This window comes from Brachypodium distachyon, chromosome 1 (genome assembly GCF_000005505.3).
Source record: "Brachypodium distachyon strain Bd21 chromosome 1, Brachypodium_distachyon_v3.0, whole genome shotgun sequence".
NCBI lineage: Eukaryota > Viridiplantae > Streptophyta > Magnoliopsida > Poales > Poaceae > Brachypodium > Brachypodium distachyon.
In genome coordinates this window covers 42,314,505-42,339,574 of record NC_016131.3, presented here as the reverse complement: position 1 = coordinate 42,339,574, position 25,070 = coordinate 42,314,505, and the positions used below count along the sequence as shown (strand labels likewise).

The 25,070-nt window shown below is 45.2% G+C and overlaps 5 protein-coding genes and 1 long non-coding RNA gene across 14 annotated transcripts; 4 read left to right on the top strand and 2 right to left on the bottom strand.

Annotated features, from left to right (window-relative positions):
• Positions 1–1,519: 1,519 nt before the first annotated feature.
• On the bottom strand, positions 1,520–5,143 carry LOC100840601 (signal recognition particle 9 kDa protein). The gene is made up of 4 exons (XM_003563939.3): positions 4,915–5,143; positions 4,731–4,799; positions 1,908–2,001; positions 1,520–1,816 (listed from the first exon to the last, which is right to left on the bottom strand). Exons 1-4 carry the CDS (start codon positions 4,984–4,986, stop codon positions 1,740–1,742), a joined length of 312 nt encoding a protein of 103 aa, XP_003563987.1. The 5' UTR covers positions 4,987–5,143; the 3' UTR covers positions 1,520–1,739.
• A 4,638-nt stretch (positions 5,144–9,781) lies between these two features.
• Positions 9,782–12,293, top strand: LOC104581591. 9 transcript variants are annotated; one of them, XR_001405629.2, is made up of 5 exons: positions 9,782–9,950; positions 10,474–10,578; positions 11,045–11,131; positions 11,318–11,364; positions 11,683–12,293. It is a non-coding gene; the product is annotated as an uncharacterized LOC104581591 (long non-coding RNA). The 9 variants fall into 9 exon arrangements; XR_002961641.1 differs by having other exon boundaries at positions 10,474–10,560; positions 11,048–11,131; positions 11,318–12,290; XR_002961640.1 differs by having other exon boundaries at positions 10,474–10,560; positions 11,048–11,131; positions 11,285–12,290.
• Positions 12,294–12,539: 246 nt separating this feature from the next.
• On the bottom strand, positions 12,540–14,046 carry LOC100840293 (ribonucleoside-diphosphate reductase small chain). Its single transcript, XM_003563938.4, has one exon. The coding sequence runs from the start codon at positions 13,794–13,796 to the stop codon at positions 12,777–12,779; it is 1,020 nt and encodes a 339-aa protein (XP_003563986.1). The 5' UTR covers positions 13,797–14,046; the 3' UTR covers positions 12,540–12,776.
• Positions 14,047–15,598: 1,552 nt separating this feature from the next.
• Positions 15,599–17,746, top strand: LOC100843730 (GDSL esterase/lipase At5g37690). The gene is made up of 6 exons (XM_003560795.2): positions 15,599–15,933; positions 16,054–16,181; positions 16,274–16,400; positions 16,508–16,620; positions 16,721–16,970; positions 17,071–17,746. The coding sequence occupies exons 1-6, from the start codon at positions 15,681–15,683 to the stop codon at positions 17,517–17,519; spliced, it is 1,320 nt and encodes a 439-aa protein (XP_003560843.1). The 5' UTR covers positions 15,599–15,680; the 3' UTR covers positions 17,520–17,746.
• A 191-nt stretch (positions 17,747–17,937) lies between these two features.
• LOC104582204 (RING-H2 finger protein ATL39) lies at positions 17,938–18,372 on the top strand. The gene has a single exon (XM_010231578.1). The coding sequence runs from the start codon at positions 17,938–17,940 to the stop codon at positions 18,370–18,372; it is 435 nt and encodes a 144-aa protein (XP_010229880.1).
• Positions 18,373–22,473: 4,101 nt separating this feature from the next.
• On the top strand, positions 22,474–23,556 carry LOC100843421 (transcription factor MYB20). The gene is made up of 3 exons (XM_003560794.4): positions 22,474–22,648; positions 22,734–22,863; positions 22,961–23,556. Exons 1-3 carry the CDS (start codon positions 22,516–22,518, stop codon positions 23,451–23,453), a joined length of 756 nt encoding a protein of 251 aa, XP_003560842.1. The 5' UTR covers positions 22,474–22,515; the 3' UTR covers positions 23,454–23,556.
• The last annotated feature ends 1,514 nt before the right edge of the window (positions 23,557–25,070 follow it).

Below are 25,070 nucleotides of genomic sequence, written 5' to 3'. Positions count from 1 at the left end.
ATTGGTACTGTACTTCGGAGTGCTTGTTTCTAAATATGGGTTACGACTACGTTGTCCTTTATCGAAAGAAAAACCCATTACGTTGTTGTAGTACTTCTTTGATTTAGATTGTGTCAGCATCATCATATAACATGGGGCTCATCATGGGGTAATGCAAATAACCATGGCAAAACGAGATGGCAACCCATACATGGAGGAGGCCACTTGATGCAGGAAGTACTAGAAATTGTGACCGTTGTTGATAGGCGAGCCGTTAAAAGCCTGGAGACGAGGACAGTGGGAAACGCCAGACCGGCCTACAGAGAGAGAACTATCCTACCGCAATTGAAGACGCCTGCCTGCCTACGGCCGGCCGTGGAAACCGCCGGACGGAGATGTGCTGACAGGAGCGGTCGCATGTTAGTCCCGGCGGATTTTAGCCGGTAAAACCACCAAACGCTGCTGCCGACCGACCTATGTTTCCTGGTACACCTTTCTCGAGGCTCCAGAATCAGCGGGTAAAAACTAAAAAGCCAAAAGCCTCTCGTCCGGCCACGATTTTACTCGCAAAAGAAAGTCACCGCGTGTCGACGGTTTGCTCCAGGCCAGAGGGCGCAGAGCTGCACGAAACGGGAGGAGCACGACGAGGTAAAAGGCGACGGGAAGAAGTGACTTTTCTTTACTATAGTACAGGGCAGTAACATTATTGTTCGTCAGCTGCTGCCATGGTCTTTTGCTAGGACAGGAAAACATTATGCTTCATTGCCTCTACTATTTGCCACTAGCTCGCTCTACTAATCGTGACATGCAGTGTAAACTAAACCATTATCCAATGTCGATCCAGTCGGCTCTTGAATGCCCATAATTAGTTCTACTCTTTAACTTTGTGGATAGTAGAGTTCTTTCCGGTCCGGAAAAGAAGCGCACAGGCACACAACCCCTCCCAGAAAGCTTCCATCCGCTGAAAAGGCACTTCAGGGCAACAATAGTTTGACCGGCGGTGTCAGGAAGCACACACGAAGACTGCAAAATTCTCTACACCTAAAGCCTTTTCAACAATGTAAATATTATCACAAATCCATCCTAAATGCTACGAACAGTACTATCCACATAAAAAAGGTCAACCTAACATGCTGGTACTAAATGAAAGTGAAATGGAGCACGTCACGAGACAAACAAATACAAGGTACATGATTCAAAGGCGAATCTGCATGATGGGCACGTTCTCGTGTTCTGTATGAATCCAAGAAACAAGGAACCAAACCATAGTGAAGCACATGAATGAGCCAGACCAGCCTGCAACGGACGAGCTGCAAGCCAGCGACCAAACAATTTTATCAGTTATGTTCCCGGAGACGGCACTTAGACACCGACAGGTGTTTAATATCAGCCGAGCCCTAAGCAATCATCAGACCTACTGTTATTCCACTGCAGGTATCTTGTGCTCCTACAGTGTGCAACACAAGAGTAGGATGGATTCTTAGAAAATATTTTGCCATATCACTCAGAATTCGAAAAGCATCAACAGAACACTCAGGTGTGCAAAAAAACAAGGGTCTAAGATTTGATTGTTTTTTGGTCATGATTGGTTTCGTATAAGTGTACTCGGTTCTCGGTGTACCATGAAAAGGGCCCAATGGTATCTCACAATTCATTCAAACCAACATAACAGAGCTAACAGGAGTCAACATCATGTCCATTCAGCACTCCCAGACTACCAGTTGTGACTGTTCTGAAAGAAAATGAGAACAAACAAGATACTACTGCCTCCTGCCCCTTCCTTTCTTTGATTGCTGTTGTTCTGCCTGTTCCTTGCCTGAAACTTCACTTATATCGGCTGCATATTGGGAAAATCAGGAATCCAAATTAGTGAAACGACTTGGAGCTTGATACAATAACTCTAACCCTGGGGATACAATAAAGAATACCATCAGGTCCATGAGTCATGAGAGCAAAAAATATGTTGTTCAGCTTTTCCATCTTCTTTGCGTCCTGAGCTTGATCTGTCTTAAACTTCAAGCACTGCAAGTAATTACATACAGTTAGCAAAGCAGGAGTGCTTTACCAATCAAAGTTTAAACTAAGTGCAAAGCAGGAGAATGTTAGAACAGTTAGGCATTAATGAAACATCTATCGCAGGATGCAAACACACAACAGTGCATATATATTTGTTTACAGAAAAGAATAAATTCATGTATGGTCTTTCCACGTAGTAACAAGCCATGCAGGACGAAGTTCGGGAGCGGGCGCCATTGCAAGGTGCTTACACGCTGGCACGCATGACACGTCTTTCGCTCTGTAATTAATTAGTCAAACGTGATCTCAGCCAGGGGTAAATCGTCCAGGATACAGATGATCAAGGGTGCCTTAGAATTTAGACGTCAAAGTTGAGCACCCTCCTTTGAGTAGATGGTAGCCCGCATTTCTATTAAGTGGGTTGTTAGTTCGAGGTTGTGCGGAAAGTAGGTGATAATGTGCTCACCCTAAAAAAAGTAAAAATAAAAAGAGTAACACAATATGACGAACATTCTACTCCGGAACTGAAGTTCACTTCCATAAATATAGCTACAGTCTCACTTTAGTTGACATCATCAGAATTATTGTGTGGGCAAAAGGTTCGACAGAGTCACATATGAAGTCCTAGCCGATTCATTCAACCACACCTCACAGAAGTCATAACCTTTTCATGTAAAAGGGGAATGTTGCTGTGTTGCAATGGTTTCAAACAAACATTGGACAGATTATTTCTTTTGCAATTTTTACAGTCATGGCTTTTCTAAAGATCAAAATAGACGAACACGAAAGCTAATTTTTACAGTCATATAAAATATCAAACGAACACAAAAGCTAATAACTAAAATAGACATTTTTTAGTTCATTAATTTTGTCTCCGTACACATTCAAAGATCTAGAGATCAAAATAGAATGCCTATGGATCTGGATCAGAAAAATTGATAACCTTGTGTATAGTTCAGACCTTGGATGTCATGTTTCACATCCACCTGTCAGCAACATCACATCTAAGGGATACATAGACTGTACAGTGATTCTTTTAGACAGATGCATGCATGTGGGAGGAGCTAAATAGCGCTACATTGAAATGATTATTCACTAGATGGACTACAGGATTAAAAAGAATTCAATGAAGTCAATTCACAAACAAGTATGCATCAGTAACAAGTACAAAGAAAACAACACTAAACTACAGTATAAAAAGGAATAATGACTAAACAGTTTGATCCATGCTACGCCATTTTTCTTCCATCTGAATAAAGCTTCTACTAAACTCCAATGCGCATGGTTAGACTAAGACTAGAAGTACAAAAGGTTTGCAAAATTACCAAAGGTGACATTTTGGAGGTTCTGCTATTTAAGTGCTCTCCAATGGCTACAACATAAATTTTGTAAATACAGCGCTTTACACTCATATGCTTTCCCAGTAAAGTACAAGGTACATCCGAAAGCTGACTAAGGTCTCTGAATACTATATATACATTCAAATATTTCATCTGCAAGTGAATCTTCACTGGAAATTCTATCAATGGGAGCCATACGGTTTATGAAATTGTTGGACACAATCAGATACACGGCCATATGGTTACATCTGATCCATTGAAAATATGAGTTACGACCGAAAGACTAGGCTCTAGTGTTATGAAGCCACTAGTACAGATGGCATTATGACACAACATAACAAACACCTGTAGTGGAGTATGAGTGCAGTTGTCTTACAAACAGTTTTTCAATCCATATGAACATCCTAATTCTAAGAAAAATACATGATCTTAAAAGTGAACTCAGATAATATGATTCGGGGCTGCCTCCGTACACTAGAAATTGCAGTAGTCTACCAGCATATATTGAGCTGCATTCCTAGGCTTACTACTCTTTCAAAATAAACATATCGCAAGCCCAAGCTTGAAATACTTTCTTCAACCGTAATTAATCACTTAAAAAATCATACTTCCTCCGTCCAACAAAGGATGTCTCAACTTTGACTAATTTGAATGCATCTATACACTAAGTCATGTCTAGATACATCCAAATTTTGACAAATTTGAGACATCTTTTGTTGGACGGAGAGAATATATGATATACTCCCTCCGTCCCATATTAAGTTACTCAAATTTGTCTAAAAATGGACGTATCTATATACTAAAATACGTCTCCATGCATGTAATATTTCGGCAGTTAATATGGACGGAGGGAGTATATGAAACGAAGCCACCAGAGGGTCGCTTGCTATTTCATCAAGGGTGTGGGCACAAGATTACTTTCAATGTAAACAACAGACATTTGAAAGGAAAATCACACAAGGCCACAATGCTAATGGCTCTTAGGATTTTATCACACAATCATTCGAATTTGTGACATCAAGCAGCCATTCGGATGTTTATCATTCACCATCTTTCTCCACTTCAAACTAAGCTTCAGATGAAGTGTAAATTCGCATGATGGACAAAAAAACACCTCAGAAGAAAGGTTACCATTGCATTTTGATAATGCTACGGTATACAAAGATACTATGCATCACACGAATCAATAAGTACTATCAACAAACTGCTGCGAGGCACGTTAAAATCACGTGGCCAGAATCTACAGGAAACCCTCGATCGTCCAATTCTAGGTTGTAACACGCATCTCTTATTGGCACCCATGATCGGTATCTAAAATTCTAAGCTATACCTCTTCCTGGTCTAGAGATAGTAAAACGAGCACAAATTAGGCCAAATAAGGTCTGGGTGCCGTACCTCGCGGTTGTCGGTGACCTTGAGCACGAGCTTCCCATCGCAGTGCCGGTACTTCATCACATAGCGAGTCTGGAGAAATTGGGCAACGGATTAGATCGAGGCGCGGGTAGGAGGAATCGGGGAGGGGTGGAAGAGCGGGGGGGGGGGGGGGGGGGGGGGGGATAGGGATCAGAGTGCGGCGTACGGTGATGGGGTCGGCGCGGAAGAGCTGCACGGACCGTTCGACGAACTCGTCCCACGAATCGAAGTACACCATCGCTGCGGGCGGCGCTGGCCGGAAGCTAGGGCTTCTCGGCAGTGGGGTGCAGCCTCGTCGGATCTGGGGGTTCGCGGTAGGGCTCCGCCGCTGTTTCTGATTCAAGGTTGGCGTTCGCTACTCTGCTCGAGTCCGGGGCTGGACTTGTGGTTGGACTTTGGAAGCAGCGACGGGTGTTCCGAACTCCGAAGCACCGCGTATCTGGTCCGTCGCTCGGAGCCTCAAGATTGGCATACCCGGTGGAGCCTCCAGATTGATCGACTGATTCGTATTTACATATTTATTTTTAGGCCAGGCATTGTAATTTTGGGCCTTAAATTTAAAAATAATTGCATATTTACAAATTAGATACTCATAATGTTGTAGGTTTGTGAATGCATTGGGTGAATCAAAACAAGGCCAAAAACTCAAACTATTCGGTCCAGTTTCTTGGCCAGTTTAGTCAGCCTTTGAGAATTTCTTTTTTTAAATCATATACTCCCTCCGTCCAATAAAAGATGTCTCAAGTTTATCAAAATTTAGATATATCTAGACATGACTTAGTGTATAGACGCATTCAAATTTAGTCGAAGTTGAGACATCCTTTCTTGGACGGAGGGAGTATATTCAATTTCCATACATATATGCTTAGATTATTTTGGTTGATTGGAATAGGAGGTTGCATGATCCATACGGTTTAGAGGAAATAGCACCACAGGTCCACAAAGTTGGTAAGTGAGAACAATTTATTTCACAAACTTATAAATCGTGCATTTATCTCCTTATACTTGGCACATGAGGACACTTTCAGAGCTCAAATCTGCAATGTGTTAGCTGAAATAGCCATTAGAAAAGTTTAATGGAGGGTTTCAACAAACTTGTTGTAGAAACTTGCAACAAGTAACCTTGTACCCCCCTCCCCCCCCCCCCCCCCCGACGAAGTGTTTCGCTTCGGCAATACCCAAACTCGAGGGTTTTCGACTAAGGAGAGCACGGGATGCACCAGCAACCTCGTCGACTAACATGGACACTGGGGGACACAAGGTTTACCCAGGTTCGAGGCCCTCGAGGAGGTAACACCCCTACGTCCTGCTTTGGTGTATTGTATTGATCAAGGTTACAAGGAAGCTCTGAAGTTATGGTGCGCATCTGAGATATGGCGTGTGTGCAGAGGATGCCAATTCCTGATCCCCCTCCTAGCCTTATATACTGGCGGCTAGATCTTGGGCGTGATAATCGGGAAGGTTACAATCAGATCAGTACACTCTGGTATAGCAAGATTACGTTCTTTGGCTTGAGCCGCACTTCGAGGGACTCAACCTGCATATACTTGATGGGCCTTCGTGTGGACCTCCTGTTGGGCTGTATCAGGTATATGAAGGTTGAAGACTCGAAGGGTCATTCCCTCGTCACTCCCCTCTTTTTTTTACCCTAGGTCCATGGCTCCTTCTGCCTTTATTTACTGACCAGAGCTATTGTAATTCCCTATTATTCTTCAAATTCCTAACATAGCGAGCTAGCCAACGACATTGGCGAGCTCACCACATGACACGGAAAAGGCTTGCCAAGGCATATGTTTCTTTTCGCAAAATCATTTATGGTCAAAACCGTTGGACTCATGTAAATAACCATTAGGCCTCTTGAGGCTTAGCGATTCGGAAAAGATTGGAAAAATTGTAGGGGTTATTTGGAAAATTCTAGAGATGCAAGTTTGTTGGAAAATACCCCTTTGAACTTTCCTAATAAGCATGTTCGCCGCCACATGACATTTTTGAGCTCTAAAACGCGATTTGGACTAAAATGTTCCCACTTGTTAAATTAGAGTGTCAAACGCACAATTTACAAGTCTATGGACTAAACTTCTCCCACTTGTCAAATTTACGGATCTCTAGCGCGACTTCCTCTTTAGAGGACCTGTAGTTTATATGGGTGTGTTGGATAGAAATCATGTCCTTGAAATGTTTAATGTGAAAAGTTTGACATCTTTTGGTTGTCACATTAATTTTTAGAGTACGTAATTTAACAAAAGTAACTAATTTGTAAGACTATTTTAGTGGATGTAGTTTTAGACTTTGGACAAGTTTGCATTTTGTGCAAAATATCGTTTGCACTTATAATGTTACTACTCGAGGAAAAGATTCTTTGGACGTACACCGTTATTATTCTTATAGATCAGGGATTTAGTTGTAAATTTCCTAATGAAGAGGTTTTTTAGAAAAAAATCCTAATGACAAAGAGTTCTTCACGGATCGAACTCATATCAAGTACTCCGCACTTAATTGGATTTGGATTATTTCGCTTGAAGAAATTGCTTCGAATTATTTCGCTTCAAGAAATTGCTTCGAATATAGGTTATCCAAGCAAGTCTTCAAAATGAGAAACCACTCTGAATGTAATACAACGCAATCAAACAATAGTCTCCGAGTTTCCATATGAATTACGATTCAAAAGTCAAACTTTGGTCAAATATGTAGGCCCATGTAAAAAATAACCTTTATGAATTTTGAATTATTGCACACTTTTGGACTGATTATGGCTGAAAATGAAGCGGAAACTTTCTGATTATTCTCGAAGATAACAAGAATGGAGTAAAAGTACAGATTTTTTTTGGATAATAGAATAGAAATAGAAATTTTCTAGCAAAATCAGAGCATCAATTTCAGCAACACAGTAGGAAACCCGTCCGCTTCAATCCAAACCCATACTACTGCTATCCACGTCAACCCACAGTAAAACTAATTATTATTTACTTTTTTAACCATTTTAGGATTTATGTATTTATTTTTTTCTTCTGCTAAAAACTCCTCCCTCCGTCTCATATTAAGTGATTTTTTATTACATGTATCTAGACGCTTTTTAGTCATAGATATATCCATATTTGAATAAATTTGAGTCACTTAATATGGGACGGTGGAATACAAAAATAAGTATGCTAACACTGAGTTCTTTTTTAGATAAAACTAACACTCCGTTCTTTCACGAGGTCGAATATCAAATCCATGTAAAGTAAAATAGAAAATGCCAAATATGCGCCTCTACCTTTTCCATCTTGGAGAACAAATCATTCATAATCAAAGCCTTTCTTTTCAGGCGATACGACGCCACTGGTTCCCACTTGCGAGTTTTGTGCACCTTTAAGGGCATGTACAATGGTTGATAAAACTGTCTTATCTTAGGCATTCCACGTCAATTAGAAAAGACAACAAAACATGTTGTACAATGGGTTATCTCTTAGTGTTCTATCTTAGGATTAATGTTTACATGAATAAAATTAACTAAATAAATGCTAAGAAAAGATGAAATCTAGTACAATGGTAAATTTGACTTATCTTTGCCTTATCATTCTTGTGAAGAGATCATCTCTTAGTTAAAAGAAGGCTTATGTTTTTTCTTCGTTTCTCTCTCTTCTACATTAGATTTTATCCTATGTGGCATCGCTAAAAGAAGACTGACGTCACTTCATTGTACATGGCCTAAAACTTTCCGAAAAAAAAAGTAAAAAAAGAAGTAAGGACTTCACTTGCGGCAAAAAGAAGTCTTCAACTAAGACTGAATGAAACAACCACCTATTACACCTCGCGAATCAATCGCACGACAGCCACGTATACGTGGGCTCATCGCACCATAAAAACATGATGCCATTTTTGTGGCTTGACCACTACAAAATGCCTATGACTTGTCACGCAAAACAACATTAGACATGACATTTTGATGCACCACCTATTATGTCATGTCACGTACAGGTTCTACTCTATATTTCAATTTTCCAAATTTCGTCACCAAAAACCAGTCTAAATTTATAAATCGGTTCCAAAGTGACAACCAATTTTTGAAACCCTCATCCAAACATGTTTTGTTTTCCTTACACATCTCGTTTTCTACACGATAGATTCCGCTGCTAGAAAATAACAAAATAAATCCAAGCGACCGTTTATATTACTCCCTCCGTTGACAAAATATTACATGTATCTAGACGTTTTTTGGATATAGATATATTTCATATTTAGACAAATTTTAGTGTATCTAGATGCTTTTTGAACATAGATACATCCATATTTGAACAAATTTAAGTCTTAATATGGAACGGAGGAAGTATTCAACGACAAAGTAAAGCTAAGATTGCGGGCAAAAGCATGGAGCCAACAGCCAAGCCGGCAGATCTGGCTCTCCAGAAGAGACCACCGAGGGTCCTTAGGCTGCCTTCTAATTTGTGAACGCTACATATCTACCTAATCCTCGATAACCCTATCTAGTGAGGCATTTCATCAAACGTCCAGCAGGCTCACGGTTTGGCATGAGCATTTCATAAAACCTATGGCTATGGGCGCGCTGATTAACATGCGCTTGCGTAGGCATTTCGTCAAACACCCGACGTACATAATGCAGACATGGGACGCATGTTAAGTCTTTACTACTTATAAAAACACCAACATGTTTATTACAATGTCCACCCATTAAACGAACACAGACAACTAATAGCCACACAATCAGAGTCACTAAACACAAATTATTTGCTAACCGTATGTGCTTAGTAATTACTTGAAATTCCAACCGGCAGGAAAATCTTTCAGCACCGAACCGTTTTTTCTTTCTTTTCCCCTCACCGATCGAGCCTCCAACGCCGCCTCCTCCTTCCCTTCCCCTGCGCCCGCCACCGCCTCCCACGGTCCTACCCCCGCGGCCCCGCCTCTGCCCAGCCCGCCTCGCGCGCCCCCCCTCCTCCTTCCCTTCCCCTCAAGGTGCCGCCGCCTCCTACCCCCGCGGCCCACCTCTACCCAGCCCGCCCACCCCCCCCCCCCCCCTCCGTTCCCGAGCCGCCGCCGCCGCCGCCGCGATGCCCTACGCGACCCGATTGCAAGACGCCGCCGCCCGCCGATCTCCGCTCGCGCCCAGTCGCCGCTGATCTCCGCTCGCGACCCGCCGCCGCCGCAATCCCCGCACGCGACCCGTTGAGGACAGCCCGGCAATCTCCTGTAGTGGACACGGTGAGTCCGCCCTTCTGGAGCACCGAACCGTTCTACTGGGAAGCTCAATTGAAACATCGATTTATGATTTGGTCACCACGGCTGGTATTGGTTTTCTTGATTTGATTTTGGGGTTGGTGTCATTTGGACGAGCAGAAGTGGACGAAAATTGGAAAATTGATTTGGGTTGGCCTGGCTTGGTCTCTGCAAGCAAATGGTTTGGTTTTGGCGGAAATCTGAATTGGTCTCAATGCTTGAGCTTATCCTGTGATTTTTCAGTCCCAAGCCATGCTGCAACTGCCAAGATCTGGCTGCTAATCTTCTCATCATGTGTCAATCTACAATTGTGTAGAATTTCCTTTAGGTTTTTCTTACAATTCACATATAATGGTCAATATCATTGTTTCAATATTATTTTCAGTTCTGATGTACTACTCCGGAGTCGACTGTCGATTAACATTGACCACCATGAGTTGATTGCACATATTTACTAAGTCAGTGTGTTTTAGTTATTTGCTTAATGAGATGCTCTTTCATATCACAGGTAGAGATACGTTAGGTATGTCATCTCCCAGTAACACTGGGACGACGCGGATTCCATTTCACGATATAAGCAACACCAACCCCAAGGGTAATACTCCCTCCTTAGGTAACTATCAGCAACCAGTGCGTAGTATAAAAGTTTTTTCTTTGGGGCACTGGACGCTATTGTTGTTCAGGTCTAATATTGTGGCATTTCTGTGAAAAACAATGCAGGACCTAAAGAATGCGTTATATCTCAGCAATATAGCATGACAATTGCACTTTGATTTTATTTACTTTCTGATAGAAATATATTAGTGTGACATCAAGAATTAATTTAGTGATTCATAGAAGTTCATGATAAATAAAACATTTATGCTTTGAGCTTAACATATGAAGTACATATTCCATTGTTCTGCATCTTGGAGAGATTACTTTGCATTTGTGGATCGATTTTATATCTGAAACAGGTTCTATTCTGAAAATAAATAGACATGACTAGCACCTGAAACATTCTATTTTAAATCTGAAACAGGTTCTTTTCTGAAAATAAATAGACATGACTAGCACTTGAAACATTCTTTCATTTGCAGCAGCCAAAGCTCGGATGAAGATTGCTCTTGGAGTTGCCTATGCTCTGCAGTAAGATAGTTTGTGAAGCCTCTGAAGAAAAAAAAAAGGTTATTAATTTTGCTTCCAATCGTCATATGCTTTCTAAGATTTTACCTTATGTTTCTCTGAATTTTGATTGCATTGATTCTGTGTATATCACAGATGATTTAGTAGTCCCCAATGTCATGGGTAGTTTATTGGACTTCTCGATTCGTTTGCAGTTACTGAATATATTTATCTTTGATTTTGTCAAGAACTGAAGTCTGGAAAGTTTGATGCGATTTTGTGCATCGGGGCTGTGGTAAGGCTTTTCTTTTGTATAGCCTCCATATCCGATTTCATTTTATCATGTTTTACATTCATTTTGCTTCTATTGTTAATCTAGCTTGTGCATGCCCCCAAGGTAGCCTCTACGCTAAAGTTCTTTTGATCTTTTGAAGATATGACACATAGGGCCCCATGTAGTTCGATCTTGGACTTTGTAGCATCTGTGCTACATTACTTTTGTAGATGGCATTTAATACTACTAAATGCAAATACATACAGGAAGTCAAACCTTGTAGCTTTCAGGGTTGCAGGCAGTTCTATTCTATTTTGCTTATTTTCAATCGAATTGCAGCTATGTGGAGGCAAAACAAAGAAAGTTGTTTTCGTTGGTGTTCTTTATATTTCTTCAACACCAGTGGTAATGTCTAAAATCTATATATCTGAAGTTACATTTCTGAATGTTTAGTTTTTCAGTATCTCTCTCATTTCATCATTTATTTATGCCTTGTAGTAACCATATTATCAAAATGCAGTGTACCAGTAACCATAGCAAGATTATGAAACTGTTCTAAAGTCAATGAGAGGATAGCAAAGCTTGCTGGTGATGTTGCTTTCATTCAGGGATAACAATGGACATGATTTTTTTTTTGACATGCCGCTCTTCTCCTCGATTCCCCGTTTGAAGGAAAAATGACGATGTAACTGTAACCCATGGATTGATACTTGATAGGTGGGCGCACAAACAGAAACCGAACTTGGAAGGAAGTTGAGAGTTGAGGATGCTCTAAATGCAACTAAGATAAATCAGTATGCCGTGTAATTAAACACTTTGAGCCATCGTTCTGCTTCTTAATGAAGCAGCATTAAGTCCAAAAGCTTGGTGCTTCTCGAAACAATCTCAAGAAGCTGTTATCTTTCCACTTCACAGATAAATGGTTTGACATGTCACCTCTCTTGCAACTACTTCTGTGCATCTGCTCAACGGCCATGTTTCGTTCTATTTCTCTGTACCATAATCACTATAGAGTTTGTTCTGAAGTGAGATTTAAATTTAATGTCAAAACTCTGAAGCACAGGTTTAAAGTTTACTAAAGAAACCACAGGTTTAGAACCAATACAAACTCTGTTTTCAAGCGCACACGGAATCAGTACAAACTCTGAAGCCCCTTCTACTTGTGTTCTTTGGATGGTTAAACAAGAAAACGATAATAATAAATAATTATAGAGAAATTAAATTCAAAAGACACATATTGTGGAGACGTGCAACACCTCACTAGTATTGGGAAATACTTCATTACATTACATGACGAACAAGAACTAGCAAAATATAGAAACATTATGGAGCAAACAGTACATGTATCAGTATCACTACTAATAGCACTAGGATTCTATGCGGACGAGCAAAGAATCTACTCGCAACCCAGAGAAAGGACGCCTTCCATCGAATCAGAAGTCCTCGTCGATGCTGAAGACGTGGTTGGTAGCGGCGCCGCCGTTGAGGTTGGACATGACGGAGGCCTTCTGGTAGTCTCCAACACGCTTCTCGAAGAAATTGGTCTTTCCCTGCAGGGAGATCAGCTCCATCCAGTCGAATGGGTTTGTGGCGTTGTACATCTTCTTGCAGCCCAGCGCCATGAGCAGGCGGTCCGCGACGAACTCGATGTACTGGCTCATAAGGTCGCCGTTCATGCCCACGAGAGCGCAAGGGAGCGCGTCGCAGACAAACTCCCTCTCGATGTCAACGGCGTCGCCGACGATCTCACGGACGCGTGACTCGTCCAGCTTGCTCCGGAGGATGTCGTAGAGGAGGCAGGCAAAGTCGCAGTGCAGGCCTTCGTCGCGGGAGATAAGCTCGTTGGAGAAAGTTAGGCCCGGCATGAGGCCGCGCTTCTTGAGCCAGAAGATGGCGCAGAAGGAGCCCGAGAAGAATATCCCCTCGACGCAGGCGAAGGCGACCAGGCGCTCGGCAAAGCGCTCGCCGCCGTCGATCCAGCGCATGGCCCATTCGGCCTTGCGGCGCACGGCGGGGATGGTGTCGACGGCGCGGAAAAGACGGTCCTTCTCGACGTCCTCCCGGATGTAGGTCTCGATAAGCAGGGAGTACATCTCAGAGTGGATGTTCTCGATGGCGATCTGGAAGCCGTAGAAGGCGCGGGCCTCGGCGACCTGGACGTCGGACATGAACCGGGACGCGAGGTTCTCGAGGACGATGCCGTCGGAGGCGGCGAAGAAGGCGAGCACGTGGGAGACGAAGTGGCGCTCGTCGTTGGACAGCGTGGTGTCCCAGTGGCGCGCGTCGGAGGAGAGGTCCACCTCCTCCGCCGTCCAGAAGGACGCCACCGCCTTCTTGTAGAACTCCCAGATCTGAGGGAACCGGATGGGGAACATGGAGAAGCGGTCCGACGACTCTGCCAGCAGCGGCTCCTCCGCGTCGCAAGCGGGCACCAAGGTCAGGGCGGCCGGCATCTTCGGAAATTACAAGATTAACTGGCGGATTGATAAGATCTGAGTGGGGAATTTTGGGGATGGGACTTCGGTGGTTTTGGTGTGAGGAACGGATGGGAAGGGGAGAGGGGATTTATAGGGATTGTTAATTGGGGGGAGATTTTGAATTAGAATGGATTTGGCGCCGGCTTGCGAGGGAAGGAGGAGCGGGTAACGGGGGGAGAAGGCGCCGTGCGGCGGAAGATTGGGGGAAAATTTCGATTTTGCCGGGTGATTTGAAGTTTTCGGGGGAAGAGCGCAGGAAGCGCTTTCAGGAGAGGGTCACGTGTTGTTAATTTTTGCCTGAGGGCGTTTTGGTAAAATGGGGAGTGCTGGAAATATCTCGAGACTGTAGATGTGCGTTTCTTGGGCTTAATTCGCTAAAACTCATTCCGTTGTTGAGTTCTCATGTGGGCCGGTGGGCTATGTGAATTTCGGCTTGCCTAAATTTCGGCGCGAGCAGCCCAAAGGAAAAATGGTTACCGGCCTCGACAGAGACGCGACGTGACAAGAAAGCACACTTAGGTTATGGGCCGGCTCAACTGGCAAGTCAAAGTCTATATCGGGCTCAATGTCTGCCATGGTTTTACGGGGCTAGTTTTGTTATTTTTGTATGTTCTAAAAAATTTGCTTTGACGGTGGAGACGACAACATTTAGAACAATGATGCCCGCCGTCGGCCTCCTTCGTGGAGCCAATGGTTCTTGCGGCTCATGTTTTGATGTTCTAGGGCTGTTTGGCTTGAGCTCACAAATGTCTTAACAAAAATTTGGTTGAGGATTTGCTTACTCATGAGTACGACTTTGGCAAAAAAAATGAATTAAAATTAGTAGTAGGGTTTTGGCCTGCTAAATAGTTGGCTCTCATCCAAACAGTAACCAAATTTGGTCAATCACCAAAAATTAAGGTAAGATTTTGTGTCGATCCAAACAGGCTGTTAGTCCTTTTACTTGTCGATTAATCAATGGAGCAATGCTTTCATAGCTTGCATTGCGAGAGGTGTCCTGCCCATGGTGCGATCGACCAGGTGCTGTTTTGAGGAGCAACTCATGCAGTTTTTCAAAACCTATAAGATTAATCCAGTTTGTGTAAGCACGATGATCTGTTATTTCGAATGTGTTGATATAAATGTCAAGATGTGAAGGATTAATCTATAGGTTTTAACCATAATGGAGCCTTTAATTTACCGAGGATCTTCATCATTCATGTTCATTTCGATTGTGTCGATCTACTACTTCCTTTCATGAATCAATAAAATTTGTATCGTTTGACACAAGAGTCTGTTAATTAACCAAGAAATGCCAACTCGTCAGAATTAGCTCACCGGCAAGATGGTTACTTACATCGGATTTGTACAAAGCCACACATTTTGCAGATCAAATTCGTGGACACCACGGGAAAAGCTTATGAACGCGGATATAATCTAATTATTCTACCGCTCCCGTAGCCGTGTGCCTAACCATTTTTCTTCTTCTGTGCCGCGGGTTACCCAAGCCAGCAAAAACCGTTTGCAAGATGAGCAAAACATTTTCACAACAACCGTAGCTACCAGCCTACCACCTCACCCCAGCTAGCTCACGTTTTGCCAATTAACTAATCCATCCCACACTGTTATAATGTCCAAATCTTTTATCACACGACTAGCTGTCGCAATTCAATCACTATACCCAATCGGAGGCACAAAAGTTTCTCGCTACTAGAATGCCAAACTTGCAGGAAATGACATGCACCTCGACCTGCACTGCCGGCCACTCCGATCCACGCCCATGCTATAAAACCAACGCCACCCGATGCACCGTAGGCCATCACCAATTCACCATTCCCCAATTACTTCCACAACAGAAGCAAACAAGCATTCACGACAACAATGGCAGCTCTTGCGACCACGGCCGTCGCCATTGCCATCCTCGCGCTTGCGGCCGTCACCGGCGTAGCTCTGGGAACGGCAGCCAAGGGGCCGGTGATCTACATTTTCGGTGACTCGATGTCTGACGTCGGGAACAACAACTACCTGCTCCTCTCCGTCGCCAAGTGCGACTACCCCTGGTACGGCATTGACTACGAGGGCGGGTACCCCACCGGGAGGTTCACCAATGGCAGGACCATCGGAGACATCATGGGTATGCATGCACGGATATGATCACAGCTGCTAGTTTTCGCTACACCCGACGAATGGCAAGAGACGCCAAGATGTGATGTGTGATGTGTTTAATCTGGTTAATTTTGATGCGTGGTTGCAGCTGCCAAGTTCGGCGTCCCGCCGCCGCCGCCGTTCCTCTCCCTGTACATGACCGACGACGAGGTCCTCGGCGGTGTGAACTTCGCGTCCGGCGGTGCAGGGCTTCTCAACGAGACCGGCATTTACTTCGTAAGCCACCCAGCTAGCTACGATGTTCTTCTCTTCTTTGGTGATGAATGTTCTTTCTTACATGCGCGGCACATTGGGGATCCTGTTTGCAGGTTGAGTACCTGTCGTTCGACAACCAGATATCGTACTTCGAGCAGACCAAGAACGCGATGATCGACAAGATCGGCAAGAAGGCCGCCGAGGAGGTGGTCCATGGCGCAATCTTCCAAATCGGACTTGGTACAGTACATAAAAATGACAAGATGTGATTTTTCTTGAGCTGGTCAGAGAGTCGCGCATGCAATGTTCAAGTTCTGACAGAAGGGGCACTGCTTGATAATTTGCAGGGAGCAACGACTACGTGAACAACTTTTTGCGTCCGTTCATGGCGGACGGCATCGTGTACACCCACGACGAGTTCATCGACCTCCTCATGGACACCATCGACCAGCAGCTCACGGTAAGCCGAATCTTTCAGCCGGACGAAACCAGCGTGTGCTGCTTCAGACTTAACACCAGATTAGCAGCATTGGCGATCAAAATTACTTTGTTTGCTGCAGAGGCTGTACAATCTCGGGGCGCGGAAAGTGTGGTTCACGGGCCTTGCCCCGCTCGGCTGCATCCCGTCGCAGCGCGTCCTCTCGGACAGCGGCGAGTGCCTAGAAGACGTGAACGCGTACGCCCTTCAGTTCAACGCCGCGGCCAAAGACCTGCTAGTCCGCCTCAACGCCAAGCTCCCTGGCGCGCGCATGTCGCTGGCCGACTGCTACTCCGTCGTCATGGAGCTCATCGAGCACCCCAAGAAATACGGTAAACACCAGACTGGCCTGCTCCTGCGTGCACGCCATGGATGCTTTCCGTGCCGTTCAGAATCGATAAGTTTTTTGGGGGTTGTGAATACATAATGCAGGGTTCACGACGTCGCACACGTCGTGCTGCGACGTGGACACGTCGGTGGGGGGCCTGTGCCTGCCGACGGCGGACGTGTGCGCCGACCGCGCCGAGTTCGTGTTCTGGGACGCGTACCACACCTCCGACGCCGCCAACCAGGTCATCGCCGCCCGCCTCTACGCCGACATGGTCAGCGCCGACGCCGGCGTGCAGGCCAGCGGTAATAACACGACCGCCGGCTCTGCCACGCCTCCCGTCGTTCGGTCGCCGCCCCACGCCGCGCGGCCAATTCCCCGGCCTGTGCGTGGGAGCGGCAACGGCACCGCCTCTTCTGCGCCTGGCGTCGTAAGATCACCCCGTGCTGCGCGCACGCCTCCTCGGCCCATGCGTGGCAGCAACGGCACGGCCACATCCGCGCCTCGCGTCGTCCGGTCACCACCCCAAGCAGCGCCGCCTCCCAAGGCTTGAACAACCGATCGGTCGACCTTGTCCATGACTCCCTGTGCGCCCAATGTCGGCGCGCGCATTTTCGTGTTTCATTCCTCCCCAGTTCCCCACTATACCAAACTTGAATGCTTCCAACACTCGGAGAAGTTTACTCCTTTTTTTTTCCCCTTCCTGTACCCGGACAATCTCGATGGAGTCATACTCCTTTTTCTTGAGTCTATTTGAATTCGACACCCATTAAGAATCCATGTCAGGGAACGTATTACTAGTACCGATTAAGAATCCATGTCCGACTCAATTTACGGAACGAGTTACTTTACATAGGAGCACTACATATGTCGTCACAGACGCACGGTACGTACCCCAGAACGGGAAGAAAGAAAGAAAGAATCTCCACGCCCCGACCACGAACTGACTACACCCCGCTCGCATCTGAACGATGACGATTACTCCGAGTGACGCGATCCTCGTCTCGTGCGAGGTCGTGTTCACGGTCGTGATAGTGCTTACGGCGCTCTTCTGCTGCCGCAGATCAGCAGAGGCGGACGCGGACGCGGCCGCCGATCGACCTGCCGCGCGTCTGGTGGTGGTACAGGTACGACGGCCGGCGGCGGCGGTGGCGCCGGCGCCCGTGAAGCTGCCGTGCTTCCCGTACTCAGCGGCGGGCAGGAGGCCGTCGGAGAAGCTGGTGTGCGTCATCTGTCTGGAGGTGTTCCTGGACGGGGCGATCTGCAGCGAGGTTCCCGCGTGCCGGCACTTGTTCCACCGGAAGTGCATCGACGTGTGGATGAAGAGAAAAACCACCTGCCCGCTGTGCAGAGCTAGTATCGTCAGTGGATCAGAACGAGTACCAGTTGGGGATGAGATGGTTTAGTAGGGATTGGTTTTGTATGTTGGATGAACGGCTCGGCCGTCTTGTCGAGGAGGACAGGTACACAATGTAGATAAAATTATTTATTTTCATGTACTTCACAGCGTAGATAAAACACACCGTCTATACTAAAATGAAAATTTGACTTTTCTTTACCATTACGATTTTTGGGACATTTGCCCGAATACACTGCCTATACTAAAACGGAAAGTTGACTTTTCATTCGCCCATGAAGTTACCATCCGACCCTTTGATGAGTTATTTATCATGTGTTCTGAAATATATGCCTGCATATTAAATCCATGATTTTGTGGACGGTCTAATTGAGGCTAAAAGCTAACCAATTATGTAACGACATAAATGTCCAAAATTGGCACATACGTACTGCCTTTTGGGGCCAAATTTTCCATTACAGATTTTTTTTATTACAATAGCCATCCAAGACAAAAAAAGTGTCATTAGAAAAGCAAAAGAAAATGTCATTAAAAGGAAAAAAATCAACTTTCTGTTTTGGTACAGCTGGTGTGTTGGTACTGGGCAAATGCAAAATCGAACGGTGTGTTTCGGCAAACGTCGCAAAATAACAATGTCCTACAGGCAATTTCTCTTATTCACAAATGTTGATGTATTTGGTTTCTTAAGATAGGACTTTGACCGATAATAACTTTATTAATATGTAATCTGTATGATAGGAACCCACAATTATCAATGAGAACTTTTGAAGACGAGTGTATATAGATATAATTTCCATGTTCTAATAGACATATATTAATAAAAATTCTTGGTCGAACTCTTGTCTTGTCTTAACGAAACCAATACGCCTATCTTTTCCGAAAAAGAGTGAGTATGAACTAAATGCTCAAATGAATAAAATTACGGTGTGGCTATACCCCATGCGCCTAATTTTAAACAAAACCTTAATCTGAGTCAACGCATCAAAAAAACCATTGAATTAAGACCTGGATGTCATCCCACTCTCTCCTCTCCAACGTGCTTCATTGGATTAAGATCCAACGGTCAAACACATTGACTTATCTCTAACTATAAGCGACTTCTCATTAGTAGAACCGATAAAATGATTAAATAAATGTGAAAAAAGTTAAGAGAACGCAGATATCACTCCATGTATAACCTTGACGATGTTTTCTCACTAGTCGCTACGGCCATGCCCGTTCGTCTTAATTTTATCGGATCGAATGTTCCTTGTAAATATTGTTCAAATATATATTTGGAACGGTCGAATGATGCATATGCTGATTTGGTAATATTCGTGCACATCCTATCGCTAGAAAGAAATAACATAATATACCACACAGTAAGAGCCATACGCGGCTCAAACAATCACATTTACAACTAGCGGGGTATTGTGTTGTCTCGTTAATTAGCAGAAAACTAAACAAAAACTGTTATACAACACTTCCATAAATTCGTTTCATATTTGGATTGTCTAAAAAAATTAACAACCAAAGTGGACCATTATTTAGGTGGTTTCCCGATTTATGATATCCCTGTGCCCTCGTCACTCCGGTATGCACAACTGTTTGCCAACAACATTGACTAAATTATTGGCAAACATGGTTTTGACCCCCCAAAAAATCATCCGTCTAAGAAACAAAAGACAAAAGGGAGTCTCTATTTCTCAGTCGCCTAAAAAATACCCCCTCCGATCCATATTAATTGCCTCAAATTTGCCCAAATATGGATGTATCTATGCCTAAAAAACATCTAGATACATGTAATATTTCGATAATTAATATGGATCAGAGGGAGTATTTATTTCTCAGTTAACAATCGTAGCCATTCAAATGAAGATTTTCTTATTTATCAGACATACGTTAATCTTACACAAATCTCAATGATTAAATCAAAAAAGTTGTTATCATCGAGTAAGAAATAGCAAAACCGAAAAAAACCCTGCCAGTTCTAAGGGTTCTCAATTCCTTTTACGTACGTGCCCCTTACAAAACGATTTCAAACCCCAGAGCCCTTAACAGAACCGAGAGAAACCGACAAATAATATATCCACTATTCCTTTCCGTCCCAAGCATGTCCCGCATCTGGACGATGACGGCGGCGGCAACAGAGGTCGCATTTATCCTCTCCAACATTCTGTTTGCCATGTTCATAATTGCCATGTGCATCTGCATCAAACCAGATCGGAAGAACGCTGATGCACAGGCGGCGGCGGCGGCGGCTGCAGCTGCGCCGGCGCTGCGGATCGTGAAGAAGAAGCTGCGGTACTTCCCCTACTCGACGGTGGGCAGGCGGGCGTCGGAGAAGCTGGTGTGCGCGATCTGGCTTGAAAATAGAATTTCCGATAATAAAATTGTATGGTAAATCCTCCTTGCAGAACTTCCGCGCTTGAAAAATATTATCCTCAACAAATGAACTTGATCTTCAATTGCCTCTAGCCTGCATGTAACTTTTCCGTGGTTCACCTTCGCCTTGTCCAACGCTTGCTAGCAGCACCGTGGATTATCTTTCCGAGTCGTCTTGTCCTTTTTTTTTCTTCCTGTCCTGCTCGGCTTGTCCGCAGCGCCGCACCGAACCCTGCTCGGCTTCCCTGCGCCGCGAAGTGCGCCGCTAGCCATGCATCATGCCTTGGAATTTTTGACTCGGACTTCTAATCCAACTGCTGCAGCCTCTCCCGACGAGTTAATTCCGGCGTATGTCACTAGTCGCACGAACACACTGCCGCCGACACTTGTAACAGTCGCACCCTTGTGCAAATTCTATGCACAAACCCGTGTTGCACCCTGGTCACCTGCATCGTCGACACAACTCGTACACCGTGCCACAATGTTGCCTTGTGCTACACCGATCCACCACTATACCGCGATGCATCCCGCCCCGATCTATCCGGTCGCCGGTCTGATCGTGAGCCCAAGCCGTCGTCTGATCTGTGACGTCTTCCTAGCCATTGTGTCGGCCCAATCACCATGCTTGGTCGATCCTTGCCAACTGCAGCCCATCGATCGGTTCAGGCCGCCTGCCTGAAGTGTCTGACTCCACCGATCGGAAATCCGATTGCCGCCATGCTCCACCTTGCACCACATTGGACGTTCTGCGGCGCCCATCGAGCATGATCCTCGCACCTTTGACAAGATCTTCTGCATCCCCTCAACCTCGCTCTGATACTACTTGTTACGAAATCCGTCGGATGCACGATCAAGGATGACACCGAGGTATGATATTTGTTAACGAGGTTCGGCCGAAGTCTACATCCCCGAGGCATGACTACCGGTGCTCCTCCCCTCATAATACCGCAACACCGGCCACCCTGAGCTCCGGCACAAGCCGTTGGCTCCCCCTGCGAGTCTATTTTTATTATGTTGTCATTGTTTCTTTGGGCTACCCCGCGGCGCCTTTATATATTAGGCCCGGGTTACACGTGTTCGACTTCAACACCTAACCCTCTGCTAATTTCAAGTCCATTTGTAGCCCTACTCGTACACATATTCGACACATATCTCAACAAAATCCAATAAATAGCAAAACAGATAACAAAGAGGAAAGTAATGTTGACGTTCCAATTGTTTGATGCAAGTCTCATGCGGGTTGAATTCACATCTAAGAATTAACGATATCTATCCACAAGTGACGAATGGACTACATCTTGAATTTAAAGCTTCGGAGATCAGACTGCTTTATGAATACATATAAAAGGCATATACATTTACATGTGACTTTTTCTCATATATATATTTTTGCATCTAGGATCCAGGTGCAACTTTAGATTTCCATTCAAATCATCACTTTTTAACAAAAAACTGTCCACCTGTTATCAGCACTCGGGGTCATCGGAAGACTGACTTGGCACAGAAAAAGTATGAACGATGATAATGGCTAGTAAGGTTGCACGACGTTTTAACCCATTTGCCTATGCCTACTGTTTTTCGAAAGATTGCATTGAGCCCAGCTGGGGCACACAGTTGGCGTAAGCATGGCGCCCTGGCTTAGAGACGAGCTCACACGTACGACCCACTCCACGCTCTCGCACAGCCACGTGACTCCTCCCTCTCCACCGTGAACTGACGCTCCTCCATCTATAAATGCAGCGGGTGTACCGAGCTTATTTGGAACACAGACAAGCAGTGCCAGCGTCACACACAGAGAACAGCGGCCCCGGGTCAGAACATCAAAGTGATGGGGAGGCAGCCGTGCTGCGACAAGGTGGGCCTAAAGAAGGGGCCGTGGACGGCGGAGGAGGATCAGAAGCTCGTCAGATTCCTCCTCACCCACGATCACTACTGCTGGCGCGTCATCCCCAAGCTCGCAGGTCGGTTTGGTGCCCGCAAGTTTCAATTCAAGCCATCACCAGTTCTTTCCTTTTTCTGTACTTATATGCATCCGTTCCAATGCAGGGTTGCTGAGGTGCGGGAAGAGTTGCAGGTTGAGGTGGATCAACTACCTGAGGCCCGACATCAAGAGGGGTCTCCTCTCCGACGAGGAGGAGAAGCTTGTCATCGACCTGCACATGCAGCTCGGCAACAGGTATCTGTGTAAATCACGTTTTTTTGGAGTAGTTTTGCTTGCGGTCTCGGTTGTCACGAGCGACTAATCGGTGCATTAATTAATCTCACGGTGGCAGGTGGTCCAAGATCGCTGCACAGCTCCCGGGGAGGACGGACAACGAGATCAAGAACCACTGGAACACCCACATCAAGAAGAAGCTCCGCAGGATGGGCATCGACCCCGTCACACACCTGCCCATGCAAGAGATCCATCCTCTCGAACAACCGCGACAGCAACAGCCGTCGTCGCAGCTAGACGACGCTGAGCTTTCGCTACGACTAGATAATGAGGATGAGAAGGCGATAGTTCCAATGATCCAACCGCCACAGGAGATCACGGCTGTGCCACCGCCCAAAGGCAACTGCTCGACGACATTCGGCATGGACGTGGCCGACTGTCCAGAGCCCATGTGTCTTTCCGGCATCGGCATGGATGGCATCACCGAAGCGGGCTGGGACAGCTTCGCGTACGGCGGATTGGGCGTCGATCCATTCGACCAATATTACCCAGGCGGCGGCTTCGACCCGACTGGCTCTGACGCTATCCTAGGAACATTGCACATAGATTAGATTCACTTCCTTCCCTGAGCATGCGCGTGCTGACATGCATGGCCATCAGGCCAATGTTTCGGAGCATGCCGATCCCGCGATGCATGTTTGGTTGATGTTGGATCCGGGGTTGATAACAAAGATAGATGGAAAGAAACTCCAAGTATCCGACGACCCGTAATGGTTTGCATGGTAAATAGATGGAAAGAAATTCCAAGTATCTGACGACCCGTAATGGTTTGCATGGTAACGAGAGTGATACGTTTCTTTGCACAAAGATCCATGGATGTGTCACAATCGCTCTGCTAGCTGTCAGTGTGAGCGTCATCGGGATTGCGTCAGTTCTGGGTTTGCACACTGCGGTGCTCGAGACTTTCCCAGATGAGCTGATCATGCTGACGTTCATGGCAACGGTGGCGTCGCGGCTTCTTTGACCCTGGCAGGCGTGCCAAGCTCGTGGTTCATATCAGTACTGTAACAACTATTGAACCTGCCGCATTTTATTTATGTATGTCTGTCATGTAACGTTCGATTGGATATGCATGTATACCTGCTATCTTTGAAAAGTATTTGCTATCTGCTGCTCGGGCATGGGCGGAGCCAGCCTGCTCCGGGAACGCGGGCAAAACATAAACAAATTAGTACTTAGCTTATGAACAATCACCCCCTTGGGATGATCATACTAGTTAGTACAAAGAAAATTCGAGCCTGGCAGTTGCATGGCGTTGGCTCCGCCAATGATGTTGTGGGAAGTATGATTAGCATATTATGGATTGGTTTGATTAGTTAGTACGCCATCCCATTCATAATAAGTGTCCAAATTTTGTACTAAGTTAGTACAAAATCTGAGACACTTATTATGTATCAGAGGGAGTATTATCTTACACTTTATTGTTCCCTTGTGTATTAAGTTGACTATGATATAATTAGTTTAGAATAAAGGGTTAATCAGAGCCCGCTTTGTGACAACCAGCAAGAGGACCAAAGTCCATTGTAGCATAGAAATCCCAGCTGACAGTTGCCCCCAATTCATTGGGTACCCTTGTGTGACTATCTGTAAATGCAATTGAACTGTGTCAATCTGAGATCATCCGATCGAATAAGGAGTAAGGCTATTACCCATCCTATGGGGCCCGAACCTAGATGAATTTGTGTACAGAAATCTCCGTATTTCCGTGACCGAAAATATCATGCACAAAAACCATATACTATTGCTAGACACTGATATTTTTCCATCGACGCAAATATTTGTATAATGTACACATCAAGTAAGGTATGATAGGAAAAAACATCAAGTAAGAGATCCAGTATTGTAGAAGCAAGAACACCACATCAACGCAGCAATTTCAGATATGGGGCAGATTCACATGGAGCAGTATGATAGAAAAATGAAGAAGAGGAATGCATACTGCATTATGCAGCTATGCCACCATGCAGTACTGTCGCATAGTCGAGTTAGGATTGAAATGACACTAACATTGCCTGGCCGACCACCCAGTTGCCGGAACGAGCACCCAGCCTTTCGATTCTGTCGCAACTCCTAGCTTCCTCACACCGCTGGGTAGAAGCCCATGACTAGGAGCTCAGTTGTGGCAACCCGCTTCTCTTTCTCTTGTACCTGCGTGTTGGGGCCATGTC